This window comes from Pelophylax lessonae (assembly GCF_965119305.1).
Source record: "Pelophylax lessonae genome assembly, chromosome: 2".
NCBI classification, from domain to species: domain Eukaryota; kingdom Metazoa; phylum Chordata; class Amphibia; order Anura; family Ranidae; genus Pelophylax; species Pelophylax lessonae.
In genome coordinates, this window is record NC_138769.1 from 390558242 (window position 1) to 390584857 (window position 26616).

The following is a 26616-nucleotide window of genomic DNA, read 5'->3' on the forward strand; positions in this document are numbered from 1 at the left end:
GCTGATTAGCTGTGATTATCACACAGCTATGCATTGTATATCAATCTGATTCTTTTCTTCTTGATTTTAAGGAGGCAGCAATTTCTTTTCATTGTTGGCCCTATTATTGGAAATTCCTGTTGTCTAGCACTATTCGGTTCAGTCTCTGTCATTTAGGGAGGACATATCCAGCTGGATTTTGTCCAGGAGTAACACACTCCCCGGATGGATGCACAGTTCATCATGCCTTTGAGCACAGGTGTCTGTATTATGCCCTGGATGCAATAATTGGTGAGCAATCTTAACACTCTTGATGAATATGTAATCTTTCTATATCATTCAATAAAAGAATATGTTTAAAGATTTATAACATGTTGTTTACATTTAGAACCTATTTGGAGGTCACCAATTCTTTATGGTCCCTGAGGAAGCCCACACAATGGCGGCGAAACATGTTGGACCCATGTGACCCCGTTACCATAAGATATGGTTCTCTAATTGTACTATTTTGTATAATTGCACTGATGTTTAGTATCACTTTGTGATCTAATTTTATCATTATTATTTTGTGTTAATAAAACTTTTTTGTATTTTACTGATTGTTTTGTATCATCATTTATCTATGTATACCAAGTGAACTTCACCTTTAAAGTCCCACAATTTGGTGTATTCCTAGTACACATACGGGCTCTCTGGGGCCAATACAGAGTCCGTTGTTTCTGGAAACACCCATTTCCTTTTAATCTCTATTTTCAGTTTCAGTTTTCTAGACAACTGCTTAGAAGATCCCATGGTGCTGATTGTTGGGGCAAGGTCAGATGAGTCTGGGCATTTAAAACCTTTGAGATTGACATCACCTGGTCTTCCCAGACGATGATTGAGAACAATCCATGACACTGGCAGGTCTCAGCCTTGCAAAGGGGGCAGTGCATGTTATAAATTCTGCAGGGTGCCCAAACTTTTGCAGACACCATTTTTTTGTTTTCTGTAATTTTGAAAATGTCAATGATAGAAATAAAATCTAACTTTTGTTGACATATTATAAGAATGTCTAATATGTAATTTGATGCCTTTCGGAGATTTTTCCGTCTTTCCTTGGCTTCTTTATGCATAATAATACAAATTTTTACCTGGGGTGCCCAAACTTTCGATCACCACTGTATGCTGCTTTCATGGCCACTGATGAGGTGGCAGTGGTGGGTACTGATAAACTGCACTGATGGGCACTAATGAGGCTGCACTAATAAGGCAGCACTGATATGCTGCACTGATGGGCACGGGGCGGCACTGATAAGCTTCACTGATGGGGCTGCACTGATTTGTTGCACTGATGGGCACCGATGAGGCTGCGCTGATGGCCACCGATGAGGCGGCACTTATATGATGCACAGATAGGCTGCCCTAATGGGCACTGATAGGCTGCACTGATGGGGCCACACTGATATGCTGCACAGATGGGCAGTAATGAGGCGGCACTAAGGCTGTACTGATGAGGCTGAACTTATGGGAACTGATGAAGCTATGCTGATGGGCACTGATAGACTGTGGTTGTGGTCTGTAGTGTACAGATGACAGGGTTGGTCATAAACATGAAGGGGTGTGGCCTTTACATGAAGGGGTGGATCATATTTAAATTAGGGGGTGCACAAGTTTGGTCAGGCTTAGGGCAGCACAAAACCTAAATACACCACTACCGCAAAATCAATTTATTAGACCCCACTTTAAAATAACACTTACAAAAATGTATATTAAAACATGCGTTGTAAATAACATCTGGCTCACCACCACATGGCCCTACTGAGGAAGCCCAGTCACGTGGTGATACGCATCTAGGGGAGTAGTGGAGCTCTGTGACGTTTACTGGATTTGCGCTGTGGTGGTAAACCGGATATTATTTACAACGCATGTTTTAATATGCCTTTTTGTAAGTGTAATTTTAAAGCGGGGTCTTATAAATTGATTTTGCGGTGATACACTATGTTTGTCCTTTTGCCTTAATACATACTTTCTGGGGAGACCTGTGAGGACGTGAGCCTGTGTACCCTTTAGGAGGAGAAAAGGAGCCATTGATCCCTGTTGTGAGGAGATAAGCTGTGGTTTATCTGCATAGAGGTGAGCAGGCACTTTGCTCAGTGAAGGATATATCCCTGTGTGTGAAGATAAAGCAGGGGGTGTTTTGATAACAATTAACCATGTATTCACAAAGGATTTATCCAACTGTAGATTTGTATAGGATCACATAGTTATTGGACTTTATGAACTGTTTCTTTATATAGCTGCGCTACACTGTATTTATTTATATATTTGTAACAAAGGGTGTTGTGGAATCACTAGCATAGTGTTTGGCTAGTCGGCTACTTTGTATATTGTTGCAGCTTATTTTTTTTTTTCTTTATTTTATTTAATTTAGTTTATTTTTCACAGATTTTGTGTTTGCGCTGTTTGATATAATTTATTTATATGAATACAGAGGAAAGCCAAAGAAGGGATGCCCAGACTCTGTAATGTGGAATACAGCGTATATGGGAACTCCACGGGAGTGCAGCAATGGCAGGATCAGGCCCAGATGGCTTCTTACAATTGAGTTTTGTCTTAATAGAGAACTAAAGTCTAATAATAGGCAAAACAATTATTTCAAAGAACCACCTGTTAAAATGAGTAAAGATAACCAATCAACGGTTCTTTCTACTTTCCTCACAAGGGAGAGAGCAGTAAATAAGCATTAATATTTCCAGTACCTAACACTTTAAAATCCATAACAAAGCTGGAATGGCACTTAAAGTTTGAGTTTTGAGTTTGAGGTTTACAACCACTTTAAGAAAAAATACAGTATGGCATAGTTAAAGCAGTCATAATTTAAGGACATCTAGACAGGCTGCATTTCTGAACTATATAATGTTAACTTTGTTTTTATAAAATGTATTCCTGTTTCATTGCATATACCCATTTAAGTATGACGTTAATTCTGTGGATCAACTTCAGGAAAAGACAACAGATGTACAGGAGACTTCCATCAAGAACCAAGGTTTAGGTACATCAATGACTGTTCTGTGTGACTAGTGTTCTGTGTTCATGTAATTTACAAACTTAATTCAGCTATTATTTTTTTTAGATTTTTCCTTTTTTTGTGTATGCATGGGGCATATTTTGATAAAGACTTTTTCATAGAAAAAATGAAACATAAACTGGTATTATAAAAATGTATTTCTGTTTTTTTATATTACCATCATATAGTGGCGGTTTTGTAAGTAATCAAACCTATTTTTTTTAATTTGTCAGTTCATTGAATGTTTTAGTTTGAAATATAAAAATGTGTTAGTTGCCAAAGGTTTTCAGATGTGCATGCGTAAGTTTGCCAAATGCCCTTGTTTAGTCATACAGTACATATGTAGTTTTACTACATATAAAAACACATGAGGTTTATAGCTGGTAGGATGACCTTTAACAATAGCTGTATCTAAAATATAAGACTAATGTATGGCCTAATCTTTGTACATTGTGAGCATACCATATATTGCTAGACTGAAACATACATTTATATATGGTCTTAGTGACCAGCTAGATCACATCTGCATTCTTCTGTTACCAGTATAGTTTTTTTTATCTGCTGTTACCAACATGCCAGATAATATGCTCTTGCTTTCTGTAAGATTATTTTTAACAAGAAAAATAAAGCAATAAAAAACTATGGCTTTGACTCAACTCCCAATATCAAAAAAGAAAAAACATTGGTAATGATGTTTTTTACATCGTATGTACACGTGTATAGAAGTAGGGAAACTACTGCGCTTACTAAAAACAAAAATAAATAAATAAATTGACCAGCTGCCGGCACTACAATACAACTATATTGTTAACCCTGTAAAAACATAGAAAATGCTGCGCTAAAATTATGAAAATAATTGGATGGATCCAATAAATGTGTTAACCCGTGATTATATATATATATATATATATATAAAAATCAAGAAAACCATGTGCAACATGCAAACTTGTGCAAAAATATATGATACGAAATGCAATCACACTATAGCCTTTAAAGAAAGTGCAACAGTGTAAAGAGCCCTTAAAGGTATAAAAATTGTATAAGGTAAATGTCCACATATAAGGTAAAATTCATATATATGAAGACAATCTTCAGTGATCCAGTGAAGAAAAAGGAAAAAACACCAATAGTGCTTCCAACACCAAACAGGAAAATTGAGGGAGCCATTACCAGAGATAATGGACTCTAATGCTGTTAGCATAGAATCATACACGCATAGGATATTAAAGCCTTGCTGGGACACCCTTGGTATCAGATTCCTCCTCCAATCTTTAAGGTGTGGAGATGATGGACTCCAATGTTGTTACCATAGACTCGCATGAACATAGGGTGATAAGACCTTGCTGAAAACGACCCTTAGTATCAGATTCCTCTTTCGGTGTTTAAAGTGCTCCAAAAAACAAAAATGCTCCACATAGTGTGATACCGTCCAAAAAAAATGACTTTATTTAAAAGTAAACACCTTAAATTTTCCTTTTATGAGCAGGCAATTCACATAAAAATCGCATGTAGTAGCAGATGGGCACAATGTTAGAAAATAAGCTCACTCCATCCCGACGTACGTTTCGTCCCACTGGACTTCATCTGGGGTATGAGTCTCTGTCTATACATTGCGCTTATATATACCAAACAAGTCAATCAGATTACAATAAAATTAAATTAGTCCCACATGGTTACTTACCCTCTACATATATCACACACAAACCTCCGCTCTGCATGTGTTCCACGCCTACATGTTACTGATGGTATAGTCAGAGGAAGTGGGGAACAAGCTTTGCTCTCAGATCGAGGCTGATATAGTATGTCCTTACTATCCAGCACTATCATGCTGGTATATAGTACAGCGGGAACCAAACCTCACTCTGACACAGAAGTGAGGACCAAGCCTCTGTATAAAAACGTGTGGTGACAGTCATGCATGTGCGATGACGTCATGATGTCAAAAGGTACCAAAATGGTGGCTTTAAATACAGGTCCCAAAAATGGTGGCTGTATATACAGTATATAGTATTTGGGGGATTATTATCTGGCAGTTATAATTTAGAAATATCTCCTTCTTTTTTTTGATAGTAAAGTTGAGTCAAAGCCAGGTTTTTTCATTGTTCGATTTTTCTTGGTTGAATTTAGTCTGTGACTCCTCCACCATAAGAGTGAGTTTAGAAAAAGATAATGATGTGGGACTTTGAGGAAAATTTTATTGGTTGTCTTTGCAAGATTATTTTGGTCCAAAAAAGTTACAATTTATCCATTGCCCCATTAAAGATCCTGTTTGTTTTATTATACTGATAATTAAAGCTTAATCAGGCTCTTTGTAAGCTAAAAAAAAAAAAACAAAAAAAACCCTCCCTTCGGTTAAAATGCTCAAATATTGCCAGAAGACAATCCTGCTCTGTACTTTAGCATCTTCTCATAGGATTTGGGCTGTTTAGCATTCCCTGGGATCTTAGTAGGGTGGTGCAGTATGGAAGCCAGAAGAAAGGTAAGTATGTTAGCTATTTCCCCCCAGCTTAACGCAGCATTTTAAGGGGGGGGGGGTTGGGTTGCACACTAAATAAAGAAGGGATGTTACTTGGACCTGTAACCAGTTTGTGGAGATTTAAGTATTTACATGTTCTTCATCAGCTTTAAGATGTGACATTTCATTTCCACAGTGCCTCCAGCTACAAAAATCAGTAAGGATCTATTTAAAAGCACATTTTCTGCTTGTTCATGATTGTTTTTAAACTAAATGAACATAGCCAAGTCACAGTGTTACTTTGTAGTATATCTAATCGGAGATGGTTTTGAATAAAGTAGGAAAACATCAAAACCCTGTCAGGTTTAGATTGCTCTCTGTGACCCTGCTTGAAAATGGATCCTCTGTATTTGTCCTTGTGAACATTTTCACTGGTACATAAAGTGGTAAGAAATCCAAAATCTTAAATTGTCAAAAAGTGAACAGCGGATTTCCCTTTACAAGGATAAATAAGGTAAAATTGCTGCGCTATAATCATACTATGTTAGCAAAAATATAAATATCAAACGGTATAATCCTTTTAAAAGAAAAGCAGCTGACACAAAAAGACAAGAAAACAATATCTTCAATGAAATGGTAGGTGGCGGTGTCGCGCTAATCCAAATGCACAAATAATGCTGACGAAAAAGAAAAGTCCCAAGTGTAATTATAGAGTCCACATAAATCCCAAAGTGGAGGGGTGCAAGAAAGGAAAAGTCCACCACCAAGCAGAATCACAAGATACTCTTACCAACTCGTTAGACCCCACAGGGTCAAAAACGCCCAGAGTGTAGATAAGTCTGTGGCAGGCAGAAACCAATCGCATCTGTACACTTCCTCCTGTTACCAACCAAATTGGACTCCCAAAGGCTCCTTCATGCACTCAGGAAACACAAATACATGATCCCCTCATAGTGTAGTATTTCAAATTATTTATTATGGAAATGAAAGAGAGCAGCTTACATAAATGAGGTTCGTAGTCAGCATTCAATGTAAAAGCGTGTTGGTTTCCCACCAACAAGATGGCCGCCGCGTCCCTTGTCTGCCTTTACAAGGATAGTTTTCTACTAATTATTTCCTTTAGGACAAGATGTAATAGAAATCTCTGCAACAGGGCATACAAAAAATAGATGTTCCTCTTTCGTTCATTGACTAACACAGCTTCTGAGAATCTTGACCAGTGGGTTATACTACCCCTACAGGAGTACGGCACTAGGCAGAAAAAAAAGCTTGACTACACCTATGTGCAGTCCCAGGAGGTATACTCCCCCTTCTCTGCTATAGGTACTCTGTTTTTTCTTTTCCTAGTCAGGAGTAAGGACCTAGTTCCTTGCTGGGATCTCTGGTCCTGTCAATTTTTTTCTTTTAGTTAGGTTTTTTCTCCTGGTTTTTTTCCTGTGAGATCTACATTAATTGCCGGACTGGGCAATGGGCTGGATAATCCAGATCCAGTAGTCACCCCAGTCTGGCCAGCAAGCGCACGCAGATCACAGCTCCGTGCTAGGTCGGCCGTGACATAGCGGACGGGGGCTGTGGGTTACGATCGATTTTCGGCCCGCATCGCAGAGTTCCTCCTGGCCTGCTGCCCCCCATTTCAATACCGAGGGGTTCTATCTGAAGCGGTGTCTGCCTGGTTCCTGGTATGGTGAGTAGCTGTGTCCCTCCCCCTGGAGGATTTTGGGTTGGACGCGGGCCCCTCCCTGGGACGGTCAGACATTCAATGCGTGAGTCCGGCATTGAAATCCACTCCGGTTCAAGGCCTCTTCAGGAGGATCCAAGCGACCTTGGTCTGGCAAGTCAAGAGCGGGATTCTCCAGACCCACAGACAAGGCTCTTTCTGCATGAAGAGAAAAAAGGGGGAGGGGGACCCAAAATATGAGACCACTGTGTCCTGTATGGACGGGACACAGAGCCGTCAGGAGACCGGTTGGGTGTCCAATTGGTCCCAAAAATGTAAGTAGGGAGCCACCGCAGCTAAAATAATGCTACATAAAACAAAAGAAAGGGGCCATAGGAGACCCCTTGGAACAGCTGCAAAAAGGGATGCTCAGACCAACTTCGTGAAATTAGAAAATACCTTTATTGAGGATCAGAAATGACACATGGTCTAAAAAGTACCCCATTGAGGGGAGAGACATTGCAAATAACATGAAGTATGATGCAGACAACAGAACACATACAAGACATAAAAACCAACGACACACATTCACATGGCCGACCACTCACACACTCCGGAAGATCAAGACAGCAGAGATCCGTGCTGTCCGCGTATATTCCGATGCGGAATTTGTAGACGCAGTAAGCTCAAAGATCTACTGTCTGGCATGCCACAATATAAAGTAATGCAATTATTATGATGTGCCAAAATAGTTGCACCAAATATCGAGGTATCATGACCATCATATTGTTATCATAGTAGCAACTTGATTCTACACAGCTGATGCATAGATGTCAAAGAGTCCTAACACGGACAAGACAACTCATTATAGGATACCAATGTTGTGTATATTCAGTAGCAGGCTAGACCATGACACAATATTCATGAATTTCAATCAACTCAGAATTCCAGATAAGTTTCACCGTTGGGATGAGGGTGTCTGAAGGGGTGTCTGCATGCCGAATAGATTAATGAGAATTATGAAGGATCAGTCCCGGAATAATCAAGGGCAAATGTGCTATCCAGAGATGTGATGCAGTTCCTCTTATATATGGAGCAGCAGTATCAGGCCGACAGACGTTCCTCTGAGGCAGAAAGTCATTGGCAGTAAATGGAAATTGAAGGTGCGGGAGCAGGGGAGAGACGCAGTGCAATGTGTGTACTGCGCAGGCTCACACCATGATAAGGCTGGGTCTCATTGGGGTGAACTGTACCATGGGCTAAATTTTTCCCTTCCGCTGGTAAGCAATAATATGCTGTAGGTTCAGCTTAGGACCTGACGAAGCGTGCGTCACGCACGCGAAACGCGTTGACGTCACAGGCCGGCCCCGCGCAACCCGGAAGAGCCACACATAAGCTTCGGCTCCCATCTATGGCGCGGAAATCCAGGTTCGAACTGGAACACGCTGTTTCCTCGTGGTCTGCCGAAGCTGAACCTTCTTGTCGGGCCTCCATCTCAAACGTTCTCTGAAGAATTTGAGCAGAAGTCAACGGATTAAAGATCCCAAGTATGTGGTGAGCATCATATAATGTTACACTAGGGGATAGAGAAAAGGCTGTGACCACCAGGCTGCCTGTGGACATACAGCATATTATTGCTTACCAGCGGAAGGGAAAAATTTAGCCCATGGTACAGTTCACCCCAATGAGACCCAGCCTTATCATGGTGTGAGCCTGCGCAGTACACACATTGCACTGCGTCTCTCCCCTGCTCCCGCACCTTCAATTTCCATTTACTGCCAATGACTTTCTGCCTCAGAGGAACGTCTGTCGGCCTGATACTGCTGCTCCATATATAAGAGGAACTGCATCACATCTCTGGATAGCACATTTGCCCTTGATTATTCAGGGACTGATCCTTCATAATTCTCATTAATCTATTCGGCATGCAGACACCCCTTCAGACACCCTCATCCCAACGGTGAAACTTATCTGGAATTCTGAGTTGATTGAAATTCATGAATATTGTGTCATGGTCTAGCCTGCTACTGAATATACACAACATTGGTATCCTATAATGAGTTGTCTTGTCCGTGTTAGGACTCTTTGACATCTATGCATCAGCTGTGTAGAATCAAGTTGCTACTATGATAACAATATGATGGTCATGATACCTCGATATTTGGTGCAACTATTTTGGCACATCATAATAATTGCATTACTTTATATTGTGGCATGCCAGACAGTAGATCTTTGAGCTTACTGCGTCTACAAATTCCGCATCGGAATATACGCGGACAGCACGGATCTCTGCTGTCTTGATCTTCCGGAGTGTGTGAGTGGTCGGCCATGTGAATGTGTGTCGTTGGTTTTTATGTCTTGTATGTGTTCTGTTGTCTGCATCATACTTCATGTTATTTGCAATGTCTCTCCCCTCAATGGGGTACTTTTTAGACCATGTGTCATTTCTGATCCTCAATAAAGGTATTTTCTAATTTCACGAAGTTGGTCTGAGCATCCCTTTTTGCAGCTGTTCCAAGGGGTCTCCTATGGCCCCTTTCTTTTGTTTTATCTTTCTGCATGAAGGTGTGTCCCCACCTGTGCCTGCGGTGGGGGGACGTCTCGGCTGGTTTCCGGGCCTGTGGACCCCCTTGGTGCAAGACAAGATAAGACGGATAAAGACGGGCTAAGGTAAGTATGAGGGGGGCTGCTGCATGCAAAAGGTTTTTTTATCCTAATCCATAGAATGCATTAAGATAAGAAAAAAACCTTCTGCCTTTACAATGTAAAAATTAAATTTCATCCAACAAATTTGTCTGCAAAGTAGAAAAACAGAGGTTGAAATTCCAAAAGGACTAAAATTCAACCACTTAGAGCTCAGGCTCATGTAGAGGATTGTGTACTGCATCACATGATGGCAGAGTGGACTACACCTTGGTTACTGTATATTCCTTTCAGGGACACATACCCTATCTCCCACTCTCTACTCCATAAGTACCCCATAGGGGAGGATCCTCACTTGTAGCAATGGTGGAGACCAGGTAAAAGACAGCTAATTCTAAACAGGCGAATGTTCCCTCTGCTTAACACCCATACAACAGGCAAACTCAGATGATGATGCATCTCTTGCTCCGAAGCTGGACTCTTATTTAACACCAGTGTCAGCGGGGTGAAACACATCAGTGGGGTGTGGTTTGTGCAGCAGAGCTTGCTGAGGCCATCCTACACTTGAAATCTTACTTAAGCTGGACAGGGAGTGCAGCGTTCTTCATGTACACTGCTTTAGGCCTTCGGCTGGATATTAGCAGTTTAAAAAAATATGCTCTTTAGCCCTCCCTGCACTTAAAATACTTGGGTCTGATCCTAGATACATTCCAGCCAAATATCTTCCTTCCAGAAAGGAAAGTTCTCTCTCTAAGAGCTCATACTGAGATCCAAAAGAAATCCCACAGTGAGATTTGCCATGAGAGTTCTGGGCCTAATGGTCGCCTCCTTTGAGGCAGTACCTTTCACTATTCAAGAACCCTCTATCTAAACATTCTATCAGCATGGAATAAGCAGGCTCTACCCCTGGATCTTTCTATGCTCCTATCCTCTCAAACAAGGAAATCCTAGTGGATCACCACTTCAACTCTAGGAAAATCTTTGCTTCTCTGCAAATGGAAAGTTCTTACAACAGAAACAAGTCTGTCAGGCTGGGAAGGAGTTTTCCAATCCTTTAAAAATTAGGTAACATTGTCAAGAGAAAAGACCAGACCCCCCCCCATCAACATTTTGGAATTTCTCACTGTCAGGCTGTCCCTCCAGCACTGGACACCCCCTCCCCCCATTCTTGGGATCATGCTGTTTTCAGATTAAAGCTCATTCCTGGAGTACCACAAGAGGAATGACTTTAGAGGGTATCACCATCCACATATACAGTAGGAATCCAAAGATAAAAAGGGTAAGTAAAGAAGGGGGGTTTGGTTTCTGTGTCACCGGAACCACGAAACCACAAAGAACACTGACCAAGGGAAGTCCATGTCTCTGGTTCTTAAAGGAAGGTTAACAAGAGATCTCATGTGGAAAAAGAAACCTAAGGCATCAACTCAGATAGGAAGTAGGGTCACATGACCCATGCACAGAGAAAACACAACATCTGGCTTACTAGGGATAAATTTGTATAGTCTAATAATTGAGTAAAACTGAAAAATCATAAACTACACTACTGTGCAAATGTTTTAGGCAGGTATGAAGAAATGCTCTAAAGTGAGAATGCTTTCAAAAATATATATTGTATTTATTTTTTTATTTTTAGAAGAAAAATCGAAATCAAATCAATATTTGGTGTGACTACACTTTGGCTTCAAACCAGCATCTATTCCTACACTTGCACACTTTGTACACTTGCACAAAGTCAGGGATTTTGTAGAATTAGTCAGGTGTGTGTTTAACCAATTATACCAAGCAGATGCCAATGATCATCAATTCCATACGTAGGTTAAACCACCATTGGCAAGACCAAAAAAGAAACTAAAAAAACACAAGGTAGTTTTATTACATCAACAAGGACTTTCCCATGCAAAGATTTCAAAGCAGACTGGGGATTGTTTTGAGATGTGTTGTTCAAGCTTTTTTGAGAAAGAACAAAGAAACAGGCAACGTTAAGGACTGTAAACACAGTGGTCGACCAAAGAACCTAATGCAGCAGATAAAAGACACATCACCCTTACTTCCCTTTGACATCAGAAGATGTCCAGCAGTGCCATCAGCACAGAACTAGCGGAAACCAGTGGAACCCAGGTACACCCATCTACTGTCTTGAGAAGTCTTTACAGAAGTGGACTTCAAGTAAGAATTGAAGCCAAAAAGCCATACCCCAACATGAAAACAGGCTAAGTGACTCAACTATGCACAAAAGCATAGTGTCAGAGCTTTTACGGGGGAAAAAAAATGTTTTATACATTTATGAATGTAGTCCATGATTCAGGGACGAGCCCCCCAACTGCCCAGCCACCACATGTCCCATTAGGAGCAATAGGACTAACAGCTGATTCGCTCATGGTGTATCCAGAGTGATTTCGCTGGAGCTGCTGCAACCCAGGTCGGCTCACTGAAGATGGTGTAGAGTTGTTACCTGTCATGAGCAATCTATATCACATGGGGAGCGGCTCACCTGTTGAATATCAGCACACCAAGAAGCCAGAGTGAGCGAGGGGTGTGAGTACTTGTGGCCCCACAGTTCCTATGACTTCATGATACAAGTAGGGGGAGTGTTACCTAGTAGCCATAGGACTCTCCTCTATATGATAGCCAGTCTCCATGTGATGTGTGGCAGTCCATATAACCTTACCCAGCCTGAATACCAGGATCTGCTGCTTTCTAGTTTGTATTTGCCACTACTTACATCTATTGTTACTGGCTGGTGTCTACTACTGCCCAGGACTGACTTTCCATCTCCTTAGACTTTTTTAATCAGTTTAGACTGTCATATCAGTTAAATGGAAATGACCTGTCTTTGTTTCAGCAAGCTCTACCAGACTTTGCTCATACGGCACACTTCACCATTGATACTATTCTGAACACACATCTTCAGCCCACTGCTGACATCTGGGACTTGAGAGGGCTCTAAGCATGACTATATGACTGAGACCCTTGGTGACCTATTTGGATCAGCTGACTGCCCCAGTTGGGTTGAGATGGGTTTATAGCACAGGCTTTGCTGTGCTTTGGACTAGTGTCCCATTTGCCAAAGGTGGGGTACATTCCTTATCAGGGGTCTGGTGGGACAATCAGGTTTTTCTGGCTAAGTGGCTATAGGGGTTGATAAGAGGGCTTTATTTGGGGTGGATAGTTCCAGCTCCCGCTCTCAGGCTGCATTCCCCTCCTGTGTGGGTGAGGGGTATTTTTAACTTGGGGCTTGTTACTGGGAGGGTTAATAGGGGAGATATTTGTTGCAGGGTGGGGTTGGAGGGACTCGATAAGTGTGATGCTTATATGTTTCTATTTTAATTGCGTGATATATGCGCAATAAATCTTTGTAGAGGTGACTCTTATGGGTGTGTTGTCTTCATTGTTTTTTGTTTTTGATGGTATTACTGATTTATACACACAAGGCATCTTTATTAAAATAAAACAATATCATGTTTGCAAAGCCTCAACAACATAACCAGTTTTTATGATTAAGGAAAACACACGATCCACTCAAACTACTCCTCTTTGTTTACAAAGCCTTCAGGTCTCACAAATGTGTATTCTTGAAGAGACATCTTCTGTTTGCCCAGATGACCAAGAGCCAGCAATCTGGTATACCCCATTAAATATTAAAAGAAATAATAAATATTAGCTCCTCCATTGTTTACTTAAAGTGCACCCACAAACTCAATATGGAAGAAACTTTCTGAAAGAGTCCTAAAACCAGGGGAAAAAGGAATGATGTACTATATTTCAGTATTTCATAAAATAAGCTTAATATTTTTGGACATTTTAGGAAAAGATATTAAAGTATCAAGACTCTTGTCAATTCATATGTACACCCCTCACATTTTTGTAAATATTTTATTTTATCTTTTCATGAGCCAACACTGAAGAAATTACACCTTGCTACAGTGTAAAGTAGTGAATGTACAGCTTGTATAACAGTGTACATTTTCTGTCCCCTCAAAATACCTCAACTCACAGCCATTAATGTCTAAACCACTGACAACGAAAGTGAGTGAAAATGTCCAAATTAGGCCCAATTAGCCATTTTCCCTCCCTCGTGTCATGTGACTCGTTAGTGTTGCAAGGTCTCAGGTGTGAATGGGGAGCAGGTGTGTTAAATTTGGTGTTATCGCTCTCACTCTCTCATACTGGTCAACATGGCACCTCATGGCAAAGAACTCTCTGAGGATCTGAAAAAAAGAATTGTTGCTCTACATAAAGATGGCCTAGGCTATAAGAAGATTGCCAAGACCCTGAAACTGAGCTGCAGCACGGTGGCCAAGACCATACGGCATTTTAACAGGACAGGTTCCACTCAGAGCAGGCCTTGCCATGGTCGACCAAAGAAGTTGAACAAGTTGCACGTGTTCAGTGTCATATCCAGAGGTTGTCTTTGGGAAATAGATATTAGTGCTGCCAGTATTTCTGCAGAGGTTGAAGGGGTGGGGGGTCAGCCTGTCAATGCTTAGACCATACTTTGCACACTGCATCAAATTGGTGTGCATGGCTGTTGTCCCAGAAGAAAGCCTCTTCTAAAGATGATGCACAAGAAAGCCTGTAAACAGGTTGCTGAAGACAAGCAGACTAAGGACATGGATTACTGGAACCATATCCTGTGGTATGATGAGACCAAGATAAACTTATTTGTTTCAGATGGTGTCAACCCTGTGTGGCGGCAACCAGGTGAGAAGTACACAAACAAGTGTGCCTTGCCTACAGTCAAGCATGGTGGTGGGAGTGTCATGGTCTGGGGTTGAATGAGTGCTGCTGGGACTGGGGAGCTACAGTTCATTGAGGGGACCATGATTGCCAACATGTACTGTGACATACTGAAGCAGAACATGATCCCCTCCCTTAGGAGACTGGGCTGCAGGGCAGTATTCCAACATGACAAATGACTCCCAAACACACCTCCAAGACGACCACTGCCTTGCTAAAGAAGCAGAGGGTAAAGGTGATGGACTGGCCAAGCATGTCTCCAGACCTAAAACCTATTGAGCATCTGTGGGGCATCCTCAAATGGAAGGTGGAAGAGTGCAAGGTCTCTAACATCCACCAGCTCCGTGATGTTATCATAGAGTAGTGGAAGAGGACTCCAGTGGCAACCTGTGAAGCTCTGGTGAACTCCATGCCCAAGAGGGTTAAGGCAGTGCTGGAAAATAATGGTGGCCACACAAATATTGACACTTTGGGCCCAATTTGGATATATCCGTTTTGGGGTGTACTCACTTTTGTTGCCAGTGGTTTAGACATTAATGGCTGTGTGTTGAGTTATTTTGAGGGGGACAGCAAATTTACACTGTTATACAAGCTGTACACTCACTAATTTACATTGTAGCAAAGTGTAATTTCCTCAGTGCTGTCACATAAAAAGATATAGAAAAATATTTACAAAAATGTGAAGGGTGTACTCACTTTTGTCAGATACTGAATATATATATATATATATTTAGCCCCAGCAAAGCTAGATGCCATTTTGGAAAGACAAGCCATATTTGAGTGTCTGCTCAACAGCCATTTTAAAGCTTTCCTGTTTTACCCAGTGATTACTTACATCCGCTTTTGGAGGGTAGTTTTCATTTTCTTGTTGATTTTCTTCTGTTTGCAATAATTTTGCACTGGCTGATTTGCTACACCATTAGATACCCTAAGGCTTCATTCACATGTCAGCGTAGCGATCGCGGGCAGAATCACCGCGATTCTGCCCGCTATCCGGAAATCATTGCAAATCGCGGGACGCCTGTGCGTTGCCCATGATTTGCAATAGCACCCCAAATGCTGTGCGATGTTCCCGCGATTTGCGCCTGCCGAATCGCAGTAACATCGCGCAAAAAAAATTGAAGGACGCATGACGCCCCAAAGAAGCTCTTGTACCTTTTTTGGGCGTCATGCGTCCCGCGATTTATTTTGCGCGATGTTACCGCGATTCGGCAGGCGCACATCGCGGCAACATCGCACAGCGTTTGGGGTGCTATTGCAAATCACGGGCAACGCTCAGGCGTCCCGCGATTTGCAATGATTTCCGGATCGCGGGCAGAATCGCGGTGATTCTGCCCGCGATCGCTATGCTGACATGTGAATGAAGCCTTAGGGTATCTAATGGTGTAGTTTTGTTTGATTTAATATATGGTACATGCAAAATCTTAGTGTCTGTTCATAACCCATTCTAACTGTTATTTATGGTGTTTGTAAAGCGACTTCTGTAAAATAAAGTTTATTCACTTTTATAGTCTGCAGTCCATACTTACACCTAATTTTATTGTTTTAATCAAAGAGTTTCTACATTGGGCAAAGTGTCTCGGGAATATATAATTATTTCAAAATCCACCTTTAACTGAAATATAATCGTTGTTTCTAATTTGCTCAATGGTAATCTATGCTGCTTTCAAAATCCACCTTTAACTGAAATAGAATCCTTGTTTCTAATTTGCTGAATGGTAATCTATGCTGCTTTCAAAATCTTTACCTCTGTCCATAGAACACTGATGTTTATTTTGCTTTCTCTTGTCTATACCTAAATTATGAGCTGTCCTTATCTTTATTACTCTGCCATTCTGCTCTCTTGCTATTTCTTTTAGTCTGTCTTTGGTGTGAGAAGTTTATTCTGTTAGCCATGTGTCCCTCCTATGCAATCCTAATTGATTGATTGGCAATACCTCCACCCAACTCAGTATAAATCTAAACCCTTTCTAGGGGATGCACAGGCAGGGGGTTGCACAGGCGGGGATCGCATTGGCAACTATCATCTTGAATAAAGTATTAATATTGGATTAAGTATTACACTTCGGCTCAGCACTTCAGCGAATGCACAAAGCATACAACTGCAAGCCAACAGACAGACTACAGGTGACCTGAGTCTCTATGCAACTTTTCCATCTCACATTCAGTCTAGTTCTCAATCTCACCACCCTGTATTATGCAATCCCTAATTCTCCTTCTCATGTTTGCATCCTCTCTCCTAAAACTTTCTCTCCTTTACCCCTCTTCTCCGCCCCACAGCTTGTATATATCACCCTCACTCCTATCCTCACCTTTATACTGCACTCATCAACTCCTGCTGATTCTGATCCCACACACCAATAAAACCTACAGGACACTGAGATGTGTCCCCCCCCCCTTATAAATCATACTCCTATATCACCTCCCTCACCCTTCTTCTTCTCCTAGCCTCTGGAGATATTTCCCCAAATCCGGGACCCCCATCATTTACCTTTGGCAAACATACCCGTCACCCCCTATCCTCTGACACCAGCAGAAATCCACACAATCTGGTTTCTATTCCTCTTCTGCCTAGAGCCAACCTCCCCTCCTCCTGCGCCCGCGGGAATGCCCGCTCTGTTTGCAACAAACTCACCCCTGTCCATGACCTATTTATCCCAAACTCCTTTAACCTGCTTGCAATTACTGAGACCTGGCTTCAAGAATCTGACTCTCCTTCTCCTGCTGCCCTCTCCCATGGTGGCTTCCTGTGGTCTCACTCTCCCAGGCCTAGTGGACAGAAAGGAGGTGGGGTTGGAATTCTGCTTTCCCCTCAAAGCACTTTTCAGGTTCTTCATCCACCCCCTTCTCTGTCTCTCTCCTCATTTGAAGGTCACTGTATTTGTCTATTTTTTCCAGTTTCGTTGAGAATTGCTGTGATCTATCGGCCTCCTGGATCGGTATCAGGCTTCCTTGATGACTTCTCTGCCTGGCTACCCTACTTTCTCTCTTCTGAAACTCCCACAATCATTGGAGACTTCAACATCCCTGTTAATCTTAACACTCTTACCTATGCACTCCTCGCAACCTCTCCAACATTCCATTCCCTCTCTCTGATCACCACCTCATTAGTTTCAGTCTCTCCTTGTCCTCCTCCTTACCTTCCAACTACCAAACAATTACCCGTAGAAACCTTTGCCATCTTAACCCTTCACTTCTTCTTTCTGCTACAGATTGTCTCTTCAACACAATCTCATCCCTTTCCTGCCCCAACATGGCCCCTTCTGTCTACAACAGTTCACTGTCATCTACCCTGGATGCCTTGGCCCCCCTCACTACACACAGAATAAGGCCCCGACCGCTACAACCCTGGGAGACAGACAATACCAGAAGCCTCAAAAAACGTAGTCGCGCTTTTGAGCGTCTGTGGCGTAAGACTAAGTCACAGCAAGATTTCAGCCAATATAAATCTGCCCTCCAAAAATACAGTTCCTGCCTCCACACTGCCAAACAGACCTACTTTATCACTCTCATTAACACCCTCTCACACAGTCCCTGTCAACTCTTTTCTACCTTTAACACTCTACTTTGTCCTCCATTACTTCCACCCACTAACTTACTCACTGCCCAAGAGATTGCCAATTACTTTAAAAATAAGATTGATACAATTCGTGAAGAGATCTTTACACTACAGATATCTCCCTCACCTTACACACCATGTCCTCCTGCACAATCAATACTTCCCTTGTTTAACCCAACTACTGTAGAGGAAGTCACTAAAAATTTTTCTAATACCCACCTAACTTCCTACCCTCTGAACCCTGTTCCTTCTCACATACTATGGTCACCCTCTGGCTCTATCCTACACTCTTTAACTCATATCTTCAACCTCTCCACTGGCATCTTCCCCAACTCTCTAAAACATGCGCTAGTAACTCCCATACCAAAGAAAGCCTCACTAGACCCCACCAAACTTAATAACTTAAGACCCATCTCCTTACTTCCTTTTGCTTCCAAACTCCTTGAACGTTTAGTCTACAAACGCCTGAGCAAGCACCTCATTGAGAATAACGTTCTTGATCCCCTTCAGTCTGGATTTCGCCGGCAACACTCCACAGAAACTTCTCTCCTAAAACTTACAAATGACTTACTAACAGCTAAAACCAATGGTCACTACTCAATACTCTTGCTCTTGGACCTCTCTGCTGCCTTTGATACTGTTGACCACCCCCTCCTTTTAAAAAAACTCAGTTTGCTCGGTCTCCGTGACTGTGCTCTCCATTGGTTCGAATATTACCTATCTCACCGCACCTTCAGTGTCACTTACAATTCCACGTACTCCCCTGCAACTCCTCTTACTGTTGGGGTCCCCCAAGGTTCTGTCATTGGACCACTACTACCCCCATCTATACCTCCTCCCTGGGTCAGCTAATAGCCTCCCATGGCTTCCACTACCATTTCTATGCTGATGACACCCAAATCTACCCCTCAGCTCACCCCATCAGTCTCCTCCCTCATCACTGATCTACTAACAAACATATCAGCCTGGATGTCACACCACTTCCTCAAACTGAATCTATCTAAAACCGAGCTCATAATATTTCCTCCTCCACGTGCCCCTTCCCCGAAATTCTCTGTCAAGATCAATGGAACAACTATCAGTCCTTCCACACATGCCAGGGTGCAAGGGGTAACCCTGGACTCTGCACTGTCCTTTCGGGCTCACATACAATCCCTGTCCAAATCATGCCGCCTTAACCTCCTCAACATCGCTAGAATACGGCCCTTTTTAACCCAGGACACCACCAAGCTTTTAATTAATGCCCTGGTTATCTCTCGCTTCGACTATTGCAACTCCCTCCTCATTGGATTACCCTTACATAGATTATCCCCCTTCAATCCATAATGAGTGCTGCTGCAAGACTTATCCACCTTACCAACCGTTCAGTGTCCTCCACCCCTCTCTGCCAATCCCTTCACTGGCTTCCACTCACCCAACAAATAAAATTCAAAGTGCTAACAATAGTTTACAATGCCATCCACAACTCTGCCCCCAGCTACATCACTAACCTGATCTCAAAATATCAAAAATCTCAAAATATATTTTCTTGGTAATTGTCTCCTGCTTCTGCTATCCATCTGTACAACCCGGTCTGCCTATGATACTCCTGCTTCTGCTATCCATATTTCAACTTTCATATGTAATGCTAGTGCTTTTTTAAAAAAAATGAGCAACACATCTGGTGACTGATTCAACTCTACTTAGCTTGAGGGATCAAGAAACTTAATTAACTTTTATGACCTTTGCCTGTGTCTGTGCCTGGATTTGTTCATCTCTCCTCTCATATTCATGTGTCTCAAATCAGATAATATATTGATCAATTGACAAATGCTTGCCTACTCAATCTCCCTATAAATGTAAAGCAGTCTATGGGGAGGCGCAGACACCATGTCTCATCCCTGAGTGTCTCATTCACGAGTGTTGCAGTTTCACCACCGCAGTTTAACTACAGCAGGATAGCTAAAGCTGCATGAAGATATAACAAGAAAGTAAACCAGCACTCGACATTTAATTTAATCTATTTGAAGTCAGATTCCCCCTTTCTATCCAAAAACATGCTCCTTCTACTCTTCTTTCTCACATCAGTGTCTTCTATCTTCAAAATATCCTTACACTACCCCTCTTCTCCACCCCACAGCATACACATTGCACCCTCACTCCTACCCTCTCCATACCACTGAACCTATCACCTCCTTCAGTTGCTGAGCCCACAGGCTAACCTAAACACCAGGGCAATTAGACATGTGCGCTCATACACATCCCACTCCCATCTTGCCTTTCTCACCCTCCTTCTTCTTCTAGCCTCAGGGGACATTTCCCCAAATCCTGGCCCTCCATTTTCTTACTGCAAACCACATATCTGACACCCCTCCTACTCTGACAACGGCCGCAATCTACTCAGTTTAATTTCTGTCCCCCTGCTTCCTAAAAACAGCCCCTCAATCTCATGTGCCCTTTGGAATGCTCGCTCCATCTGTAACAAGCTCACATATGTGCATGACCTTTTTATCTCTCATAGCTTTAACATCCTCGCCATAACTGAAACCTAGCTTCAAAATTTTAACTCTGCTTCTCCTGTTGCCCTCTCCTATGGTGGCCTCCACTGGATTCACTCCCCCAGACCCAAAGGACAGAAAGGAGGTGGAGTTGGATTCCTTCTATTCCTGCAAAGCACCTACAAAGTCCTTCCAAACCCTCCCTCTCTGTCACTCTCTTCTTTGGAAATGCACTGTATTCGTCTGTTTTCTCCCATTTCTCTAAGGATTGCAGCAATTTATCGGCCCCCGGGACCAGTATCACACTTTTTTCATGACTTTGCTGCCTGGCTACCCTACTTTCTCTCTTCTGAAATACCCACTATCATTCTTGGTGACTTCAACATCCCTGTCAATGTCAACAGCCCAGCTACAACTCAACTTAACCTCCTCTTTTGACCTTACCCAATGGACACACACTTCCACCCACTCCAATGGTAATACCCTTGACCTTATATTCTCCCATCTCTGCTCTGCTGACAACCTCAGCAACACCCCCTTTCCTCTCTCTGATCACAACCTCATCAGTTTCACTGTATCCTTGCCTCAAATCACCCATCCCCCAAAGCAGCAAACAATTACTTGTAGGAACCTTCGTCACTTTAACCCCTCTCTCCTCTATTCTGCTACTGACCACTTACATGACATAATCTCTCCCCTGTCCTGTCCTGACCTGGCCACCTCTGTTTACAACAGCTCACTCTCATCATCACTTGATGCACTTGCTCTTCTAACTACATGCAGAATCAAGCCCCGACCATTGCAACCCTGGCAAACTGACAAGAGTAGAAATCTCAAGAGACGCTGTGCAAAAACACGGTGGCGCAAAACCAAATGCCTGCAGGACTTCACCCTATATAAATCTTCCCTCCAAACATACAATTCATGCCTCCATGCTGCCAAACAAGCCTACTTTGTCTCTCTTATTACTACCCTGTCATCCAGTCCCCGTCGGCTCTTCTCAACTTTTAACTCTCTGCTTCGTCCCCCTCCCCCTCTACTCACTAACTCAATCACTGCCCAAGAGATTGCCAATCACTTCAAAGATAAGGTTGATGCAATACGTGAGGACACCGCCACTGTGCGCACATCTTCCCCACTCAACATACCTTGCCTAACCGTATAGTCAACACTCTCCTCCTATAAAACTGGCTACTACTGAAAAGGTTAAAAACATTTTCTCAGATGCCCGCCTAACCAACTGTTCCCTCACAACTACTACAGACACCCTCTTATTCTATCCTATGCTCCCTTACTCACATCTTTAATCTCTCCCTCTCTAGTGGCACCTTCCCCTCCCCTCTAAAACGTGCACAGATCACTCCCATACTTAAAAAGCCCTCACTGGACCCCACCAAGCTGAACAACTTAAGACCCATCTCACTGCTCCCATTCACGTCTAAACTTCTGGAACGCTTAGTCTCCAACTGTCTCAGCTCCTACCTCAGTGAAAATAACCTTCTTGATCCCTTACAGTCTGGCTTTCGCTCACAGCACTCCACAGAAACTGCCTTACTAAAACTCACCAATGATCTACTAACTGCCAAAACCAATGGCCACTACTCCATACTCTTACTACTTGACCTCTCTGTGGCCTTTGACACTGTTGACCACCCGCTCCTTCTTAATAAACTCTGTTCCCTTGGCCTCCAAGATTCTGATTTATCTCTTGGTTCTCCTCCTACCTATCGCAGCGCTCCTTCGGTGTTACCCACAACTCTACCTCCTCCTCCCCATTGCCCCTTTCTGTGGGGGTTCCCCAAGGCTCTGTTCCTGGACCCCTCCTCTTCTCTATCTACACCGCCTCCCTCGGTCACTTGACTTGTCGCACCACTTCCTCAAACTATAAATCTCTCTAAAACTGAGCTGGTAATTTTCCCCCCCCGCCCGTGCCCCCCTCCATGACTTTTCCATCAAAACTATTTATGCAACCATCAATCCCTCCCCTCATGCCAGGGTACTAGGTGTAATCCTAGACTCTGACCTGTCCTTTCAGCCCCAAATCCAATCATTGTCAAAAACTTGTAGACTTCAACTCCGCAACATCTCAAAAATTCGCCCCTTTTTAACAACTGAAACCACCAAGCTACTCATTCACTCCCTTGTTATTTCTCGCCTCGACTACTGCAATTCCCTTCTCTTAGGCCTACCACTTCATAGGCTATCCCCTCTTCAGTCCATCATGAATGCTGCTGCCAGGTTTATCCACCTTACCAACCGCTCAGTGTCTGCCTCCCCTCTCTGCCAATCCCTACACTGGCTCCCGATTTCCCAGCGAATTAAATTCAAAATACTAACCATAACATACAAAGCCATTCACAACTCTGCCCCGAGCTACATCACCAATCTTGTCTCCAAATATCACCCAAACCGTCCTCTCCGCTCCTCTCAAGACCTCCTACTCTCAAGCTCCCTTGTCTCCTCCTCTCATGCTCATCTCCAGGATTTCTCCAGGGCCTCTCCCATCCTCTGGAATGCTCTACCTCAACCTGTACGGCTATCTCCTATTCTAGCTGCTTTCAGGTGATCCCTGAAAACTCATCTCTTCAGGGAAGCCTATCACACCTCCAACTAATCTTCCATCAGCTCATTCCCTACTGTTACAACCTCTTGTACCACCTGCCCCACCATATTAGATTGTAAGCTTTTCTGAGCAGGGCCCTCTTAATCCTCTTGTATTTTATTGTATTGTAACTGTATTGTCTCCCTCTAACATTGTAAAGCGCTGCATAAACTGCTGGCGCTATAGAAATCCTGAATAATAATAATAATAATCAACCAAGCCGCTCTCTTCGGTCCTCCCAAGACCTCCTGCTCTCTAGCTCCCTTGTCACCTCTTCCCATGCTCGCCTTCAGGATTTCTCCAGAGCTTCTCCCATTCTTTGGAACTTTCTACCCCAATCTGTCCGACTGTCCCCTAATCTATCCATCTTTAGACGATCCCTGAAAACCCTTCTCTTTAAAGAAGCCTATCCGGCTACTAACTAATAACACTGTTTCATCTTCTCCATCAGCTTATCCCCCACAGCTATTACCTTTTGTATCAATTGACCCTCCCTTTTAGATTGTAAGCTCTATCGCAGGTCCCTCCGATTCACCTCGTTCCAAATTGTATTGTAACTGTAATGTCTGCCTTCATTTTGTTAACAGCTGTGCAAACTGTTGGCGCTATATAAATCCTGTATAATAATAATAGTCAGCATAATTATTTTAAATACATTTTTTTTTGTATTGGAGGCACTCTTGTTCATCGGAAAAATAATCAATATAGTTCATTAAACAAATTATTCCAACATTCCCTGACAATAGGAACTGGGGTGCAGAAAAATGGCAGCAGGTGCTTTGGACTGATAAGATAAATTTTTAATTTTTTATTGTAGCAGGAAGCAGTTTGTTCTCTAAAGGGCTGAAGAGTGGTACAATGAGTGTCTAAAGACAACAGTGAAGCATGGTGGAGGTTCCTTGCAACTTTGGGGCCATATTTCTGAAAATGGAGTTGGAGATTTGGTCAGGATCAATGGTGTCCTCAGTGCTGAGAAATACAGGCAGATACTTATTCATCATGCCATACCATCAGGGAGGAGTGTGATTGCCTCAGATTTATTCTGCAGCAGTACAATGACCACAAACATAAAGCCAATTTCATTAAGAACTATATTCAGAAGAACAAGGAGTCCTAGAAGTGATGATTTGGCTCCCACAGAGCCCTGACGAGAAAGATGTTTTTGCCTACATCCACAGAAGGTCAGTGGTTAGTTCTCCAAGATGTTTGGAACAATCTACCTGCTGAGTGCCTTTAAAATATTTGTGCAAGTGAACTTAGAAGGATTTATGCTGTTTTAAATCCAAAGAGTCACACCAAATATTGATCTGATTTGGATTTTTTTTCGGTTCATTTATATTCCATTTTGATAATTGATTTTAAAACAAACTATTAATACTTCTATTTCTGAAACAATTATTTGCTCAGTAGTATAAGCAATATAATTTTAGCATGATGGAAGGGACACCTCAGTCTATAAAATGCAGGGAATGAATATATAGGTTAACTGCAGTGGCACTGGAACCACTTAACAATTCTAGAGAAATAGAAGATAGAATCTTTGTTTCTGGGTCTGAAAGAAAACGTATCCAAAGATCTTACTGGAGTTGAGGAGGCAAGAGCGATATCTCAGGCAAGAAGTAGGGTCACATGACTCCAGTGCAAAAAAGGGCATGTTTTTTTTTTTTTTTTTAATTGTCATGGATAATGTATTCCTATATATGCTCAGTTTCAATGTGTTTGGCTGCAGCTTACTGACTCAGTTTTCTTTTATTGTTTTTGTTTCTGCTGACACATGAATGATCCTGTCTCCAGGTGTCCATTTTGCTCTTGGTCACATTTTGCTGAAATATTTATTGTATTTTTTGTTTTTTGCATCTTCTTCCCCCTTTTCACTTTGCTTGAATGTTTATCATCTACACTTTAGGTGGAAACTAATTTGTCCCTTTTTGTGGTACTCCTTTTATTTGTGCTGCTCTTTCGCCTTACTTCAGCCTGCACCTTTTTAATGGCACTGTGTCACTTATTAAATGTTTTGGGAGTGAGATTTAGGGGTATACCCTGTATATGTTTGCACAATAATTTGCCTCATTGCCGTGACAAAAAATAGACTGTGATCCATCAAAATTTTGTACAGGATAAGCTTCCTCTTGTTTGAAAATATACTCCTGTCAAGAACAGTGCACCCCTCCACTCCTTTTTTTCTTTTTACTGTGTTCAAGAATTATTTGCGATAATAGTGTAGTGCAGGAATACTTGTTCTTTCATATGTCCTTTATTTTACCTTTTCCATAATGCTTTCTGTTTCTCCTAAATTGTTTGAATTTATTGCTTTTCATTACTCTGTGCTGGATCACTATTTAATTTATAATATATATATGCTCAGTTTGTATTGTAGGTTCTTGGGAAAATTCAGAAGCCAATAATTTACTGGGTAAAACAGGTGAGCTAAAAATATTTATCAAAACATGACTAGGAGACTGGGACTCGCTAGCATATACCTTTGGAAAGTTTTTTACGTGTCCCGAAAGACATTATGTTCCAATTACTAAAGTAAAATAGACTGTGCACTTTGCAAGTGCAGTTGAACTCTGCAAGGGCATTTGCTTCAGAAATAGTCACATGCAAGGAAAATAAAACACATTTTTGCTTGCCCTTGAGTAATATGATGATGGAAGTCAACAGAGCTTCCCCTCATTTACTAAGCTCTGGAGCAAATGCCGTTGCAACTGTACTTACAAAGTGCACAGTCTATTTGCCTTTAATAAATCAACCCCAGAAAGCTTTGCAGAAGTGAGTGCATCTTATGAAGATATAGCTGAATTGTAGGTTGCATTTGAGAGGGCCGAAGTTGAGCTTCCAAGAATTTAGCAAACTATACTGTCATGTTTGGTTGTAGCTATCTTTACCTATTGTACTGACTCACTTTTTTAGCAAATGCTAGACATGAAATGGGGGTCCAAAGATATGACTGGTAAAAAATCTTTATCTAAACATGCACAACTCTTTTGCTTTATACACCCAGCAGACAAATCAGAAATAATTGCATAAGTATTTACTTAGGGAAATTAGTTTCAAATTATTTTTTGTCTCTCAAAGACTTGTCAGCCAAAGGGTATCTATGGGTGTTTCAGTGTTTTCACAGACAAACACTGATCAGCCATAATTTTATAAGCACCCACCTAATATTGGGGAGGGGGTCTGGAGAGCCGGCGGGGGACCCGAAGAGTGGATCCAGGATCCTCTTTGCAAAACCACTGCACAGAGCAGGTAGGTATGACAAATTTGGGGCCCCTGCAGGTTTATTCCATAATGTGCTAGTACGCACTGCATCCTAGCACATTATGATAGTCTTACCTGCAAACAGAGCCCTCCAGCGCTGTCACAGCTCCCCCGGCAATTGCACCTGGTCTTCCTTTTGGGTTTGCGGGCTCCAGCCATTAAAACTAGAGACAATTCGTACATTTGTAAGCTTTTATTAT

At 42.2% G+C, this 26616-nt stretch overlaps 1 protein-coding gene across 1 annotated transcript in view; it reads left to right on the top strand.

The window, feature by feature from the left end:
* TEX14 (testis expressed 14, intercellular bridge forming factor) overlaps positions 1-26616 on the top strand; it is a gene marked incomplete at both ends in the record, with an annotated part of 675561 nt that overhangs the window by 619848 nt on the left and 29097 nt on the right. The window contains 2 exons of the mRNA XM_082248092.1: positions 2932-3010; positions 25521-25577. Coding sequence (XP_082104218.1) covers positions 2932-3010; positions 25521-25577 — 136 coding nt within the window. The remainder of the gene's footprint in view (positions 1-2931; positions 3011-25520; positions 25578-26616) is intronic.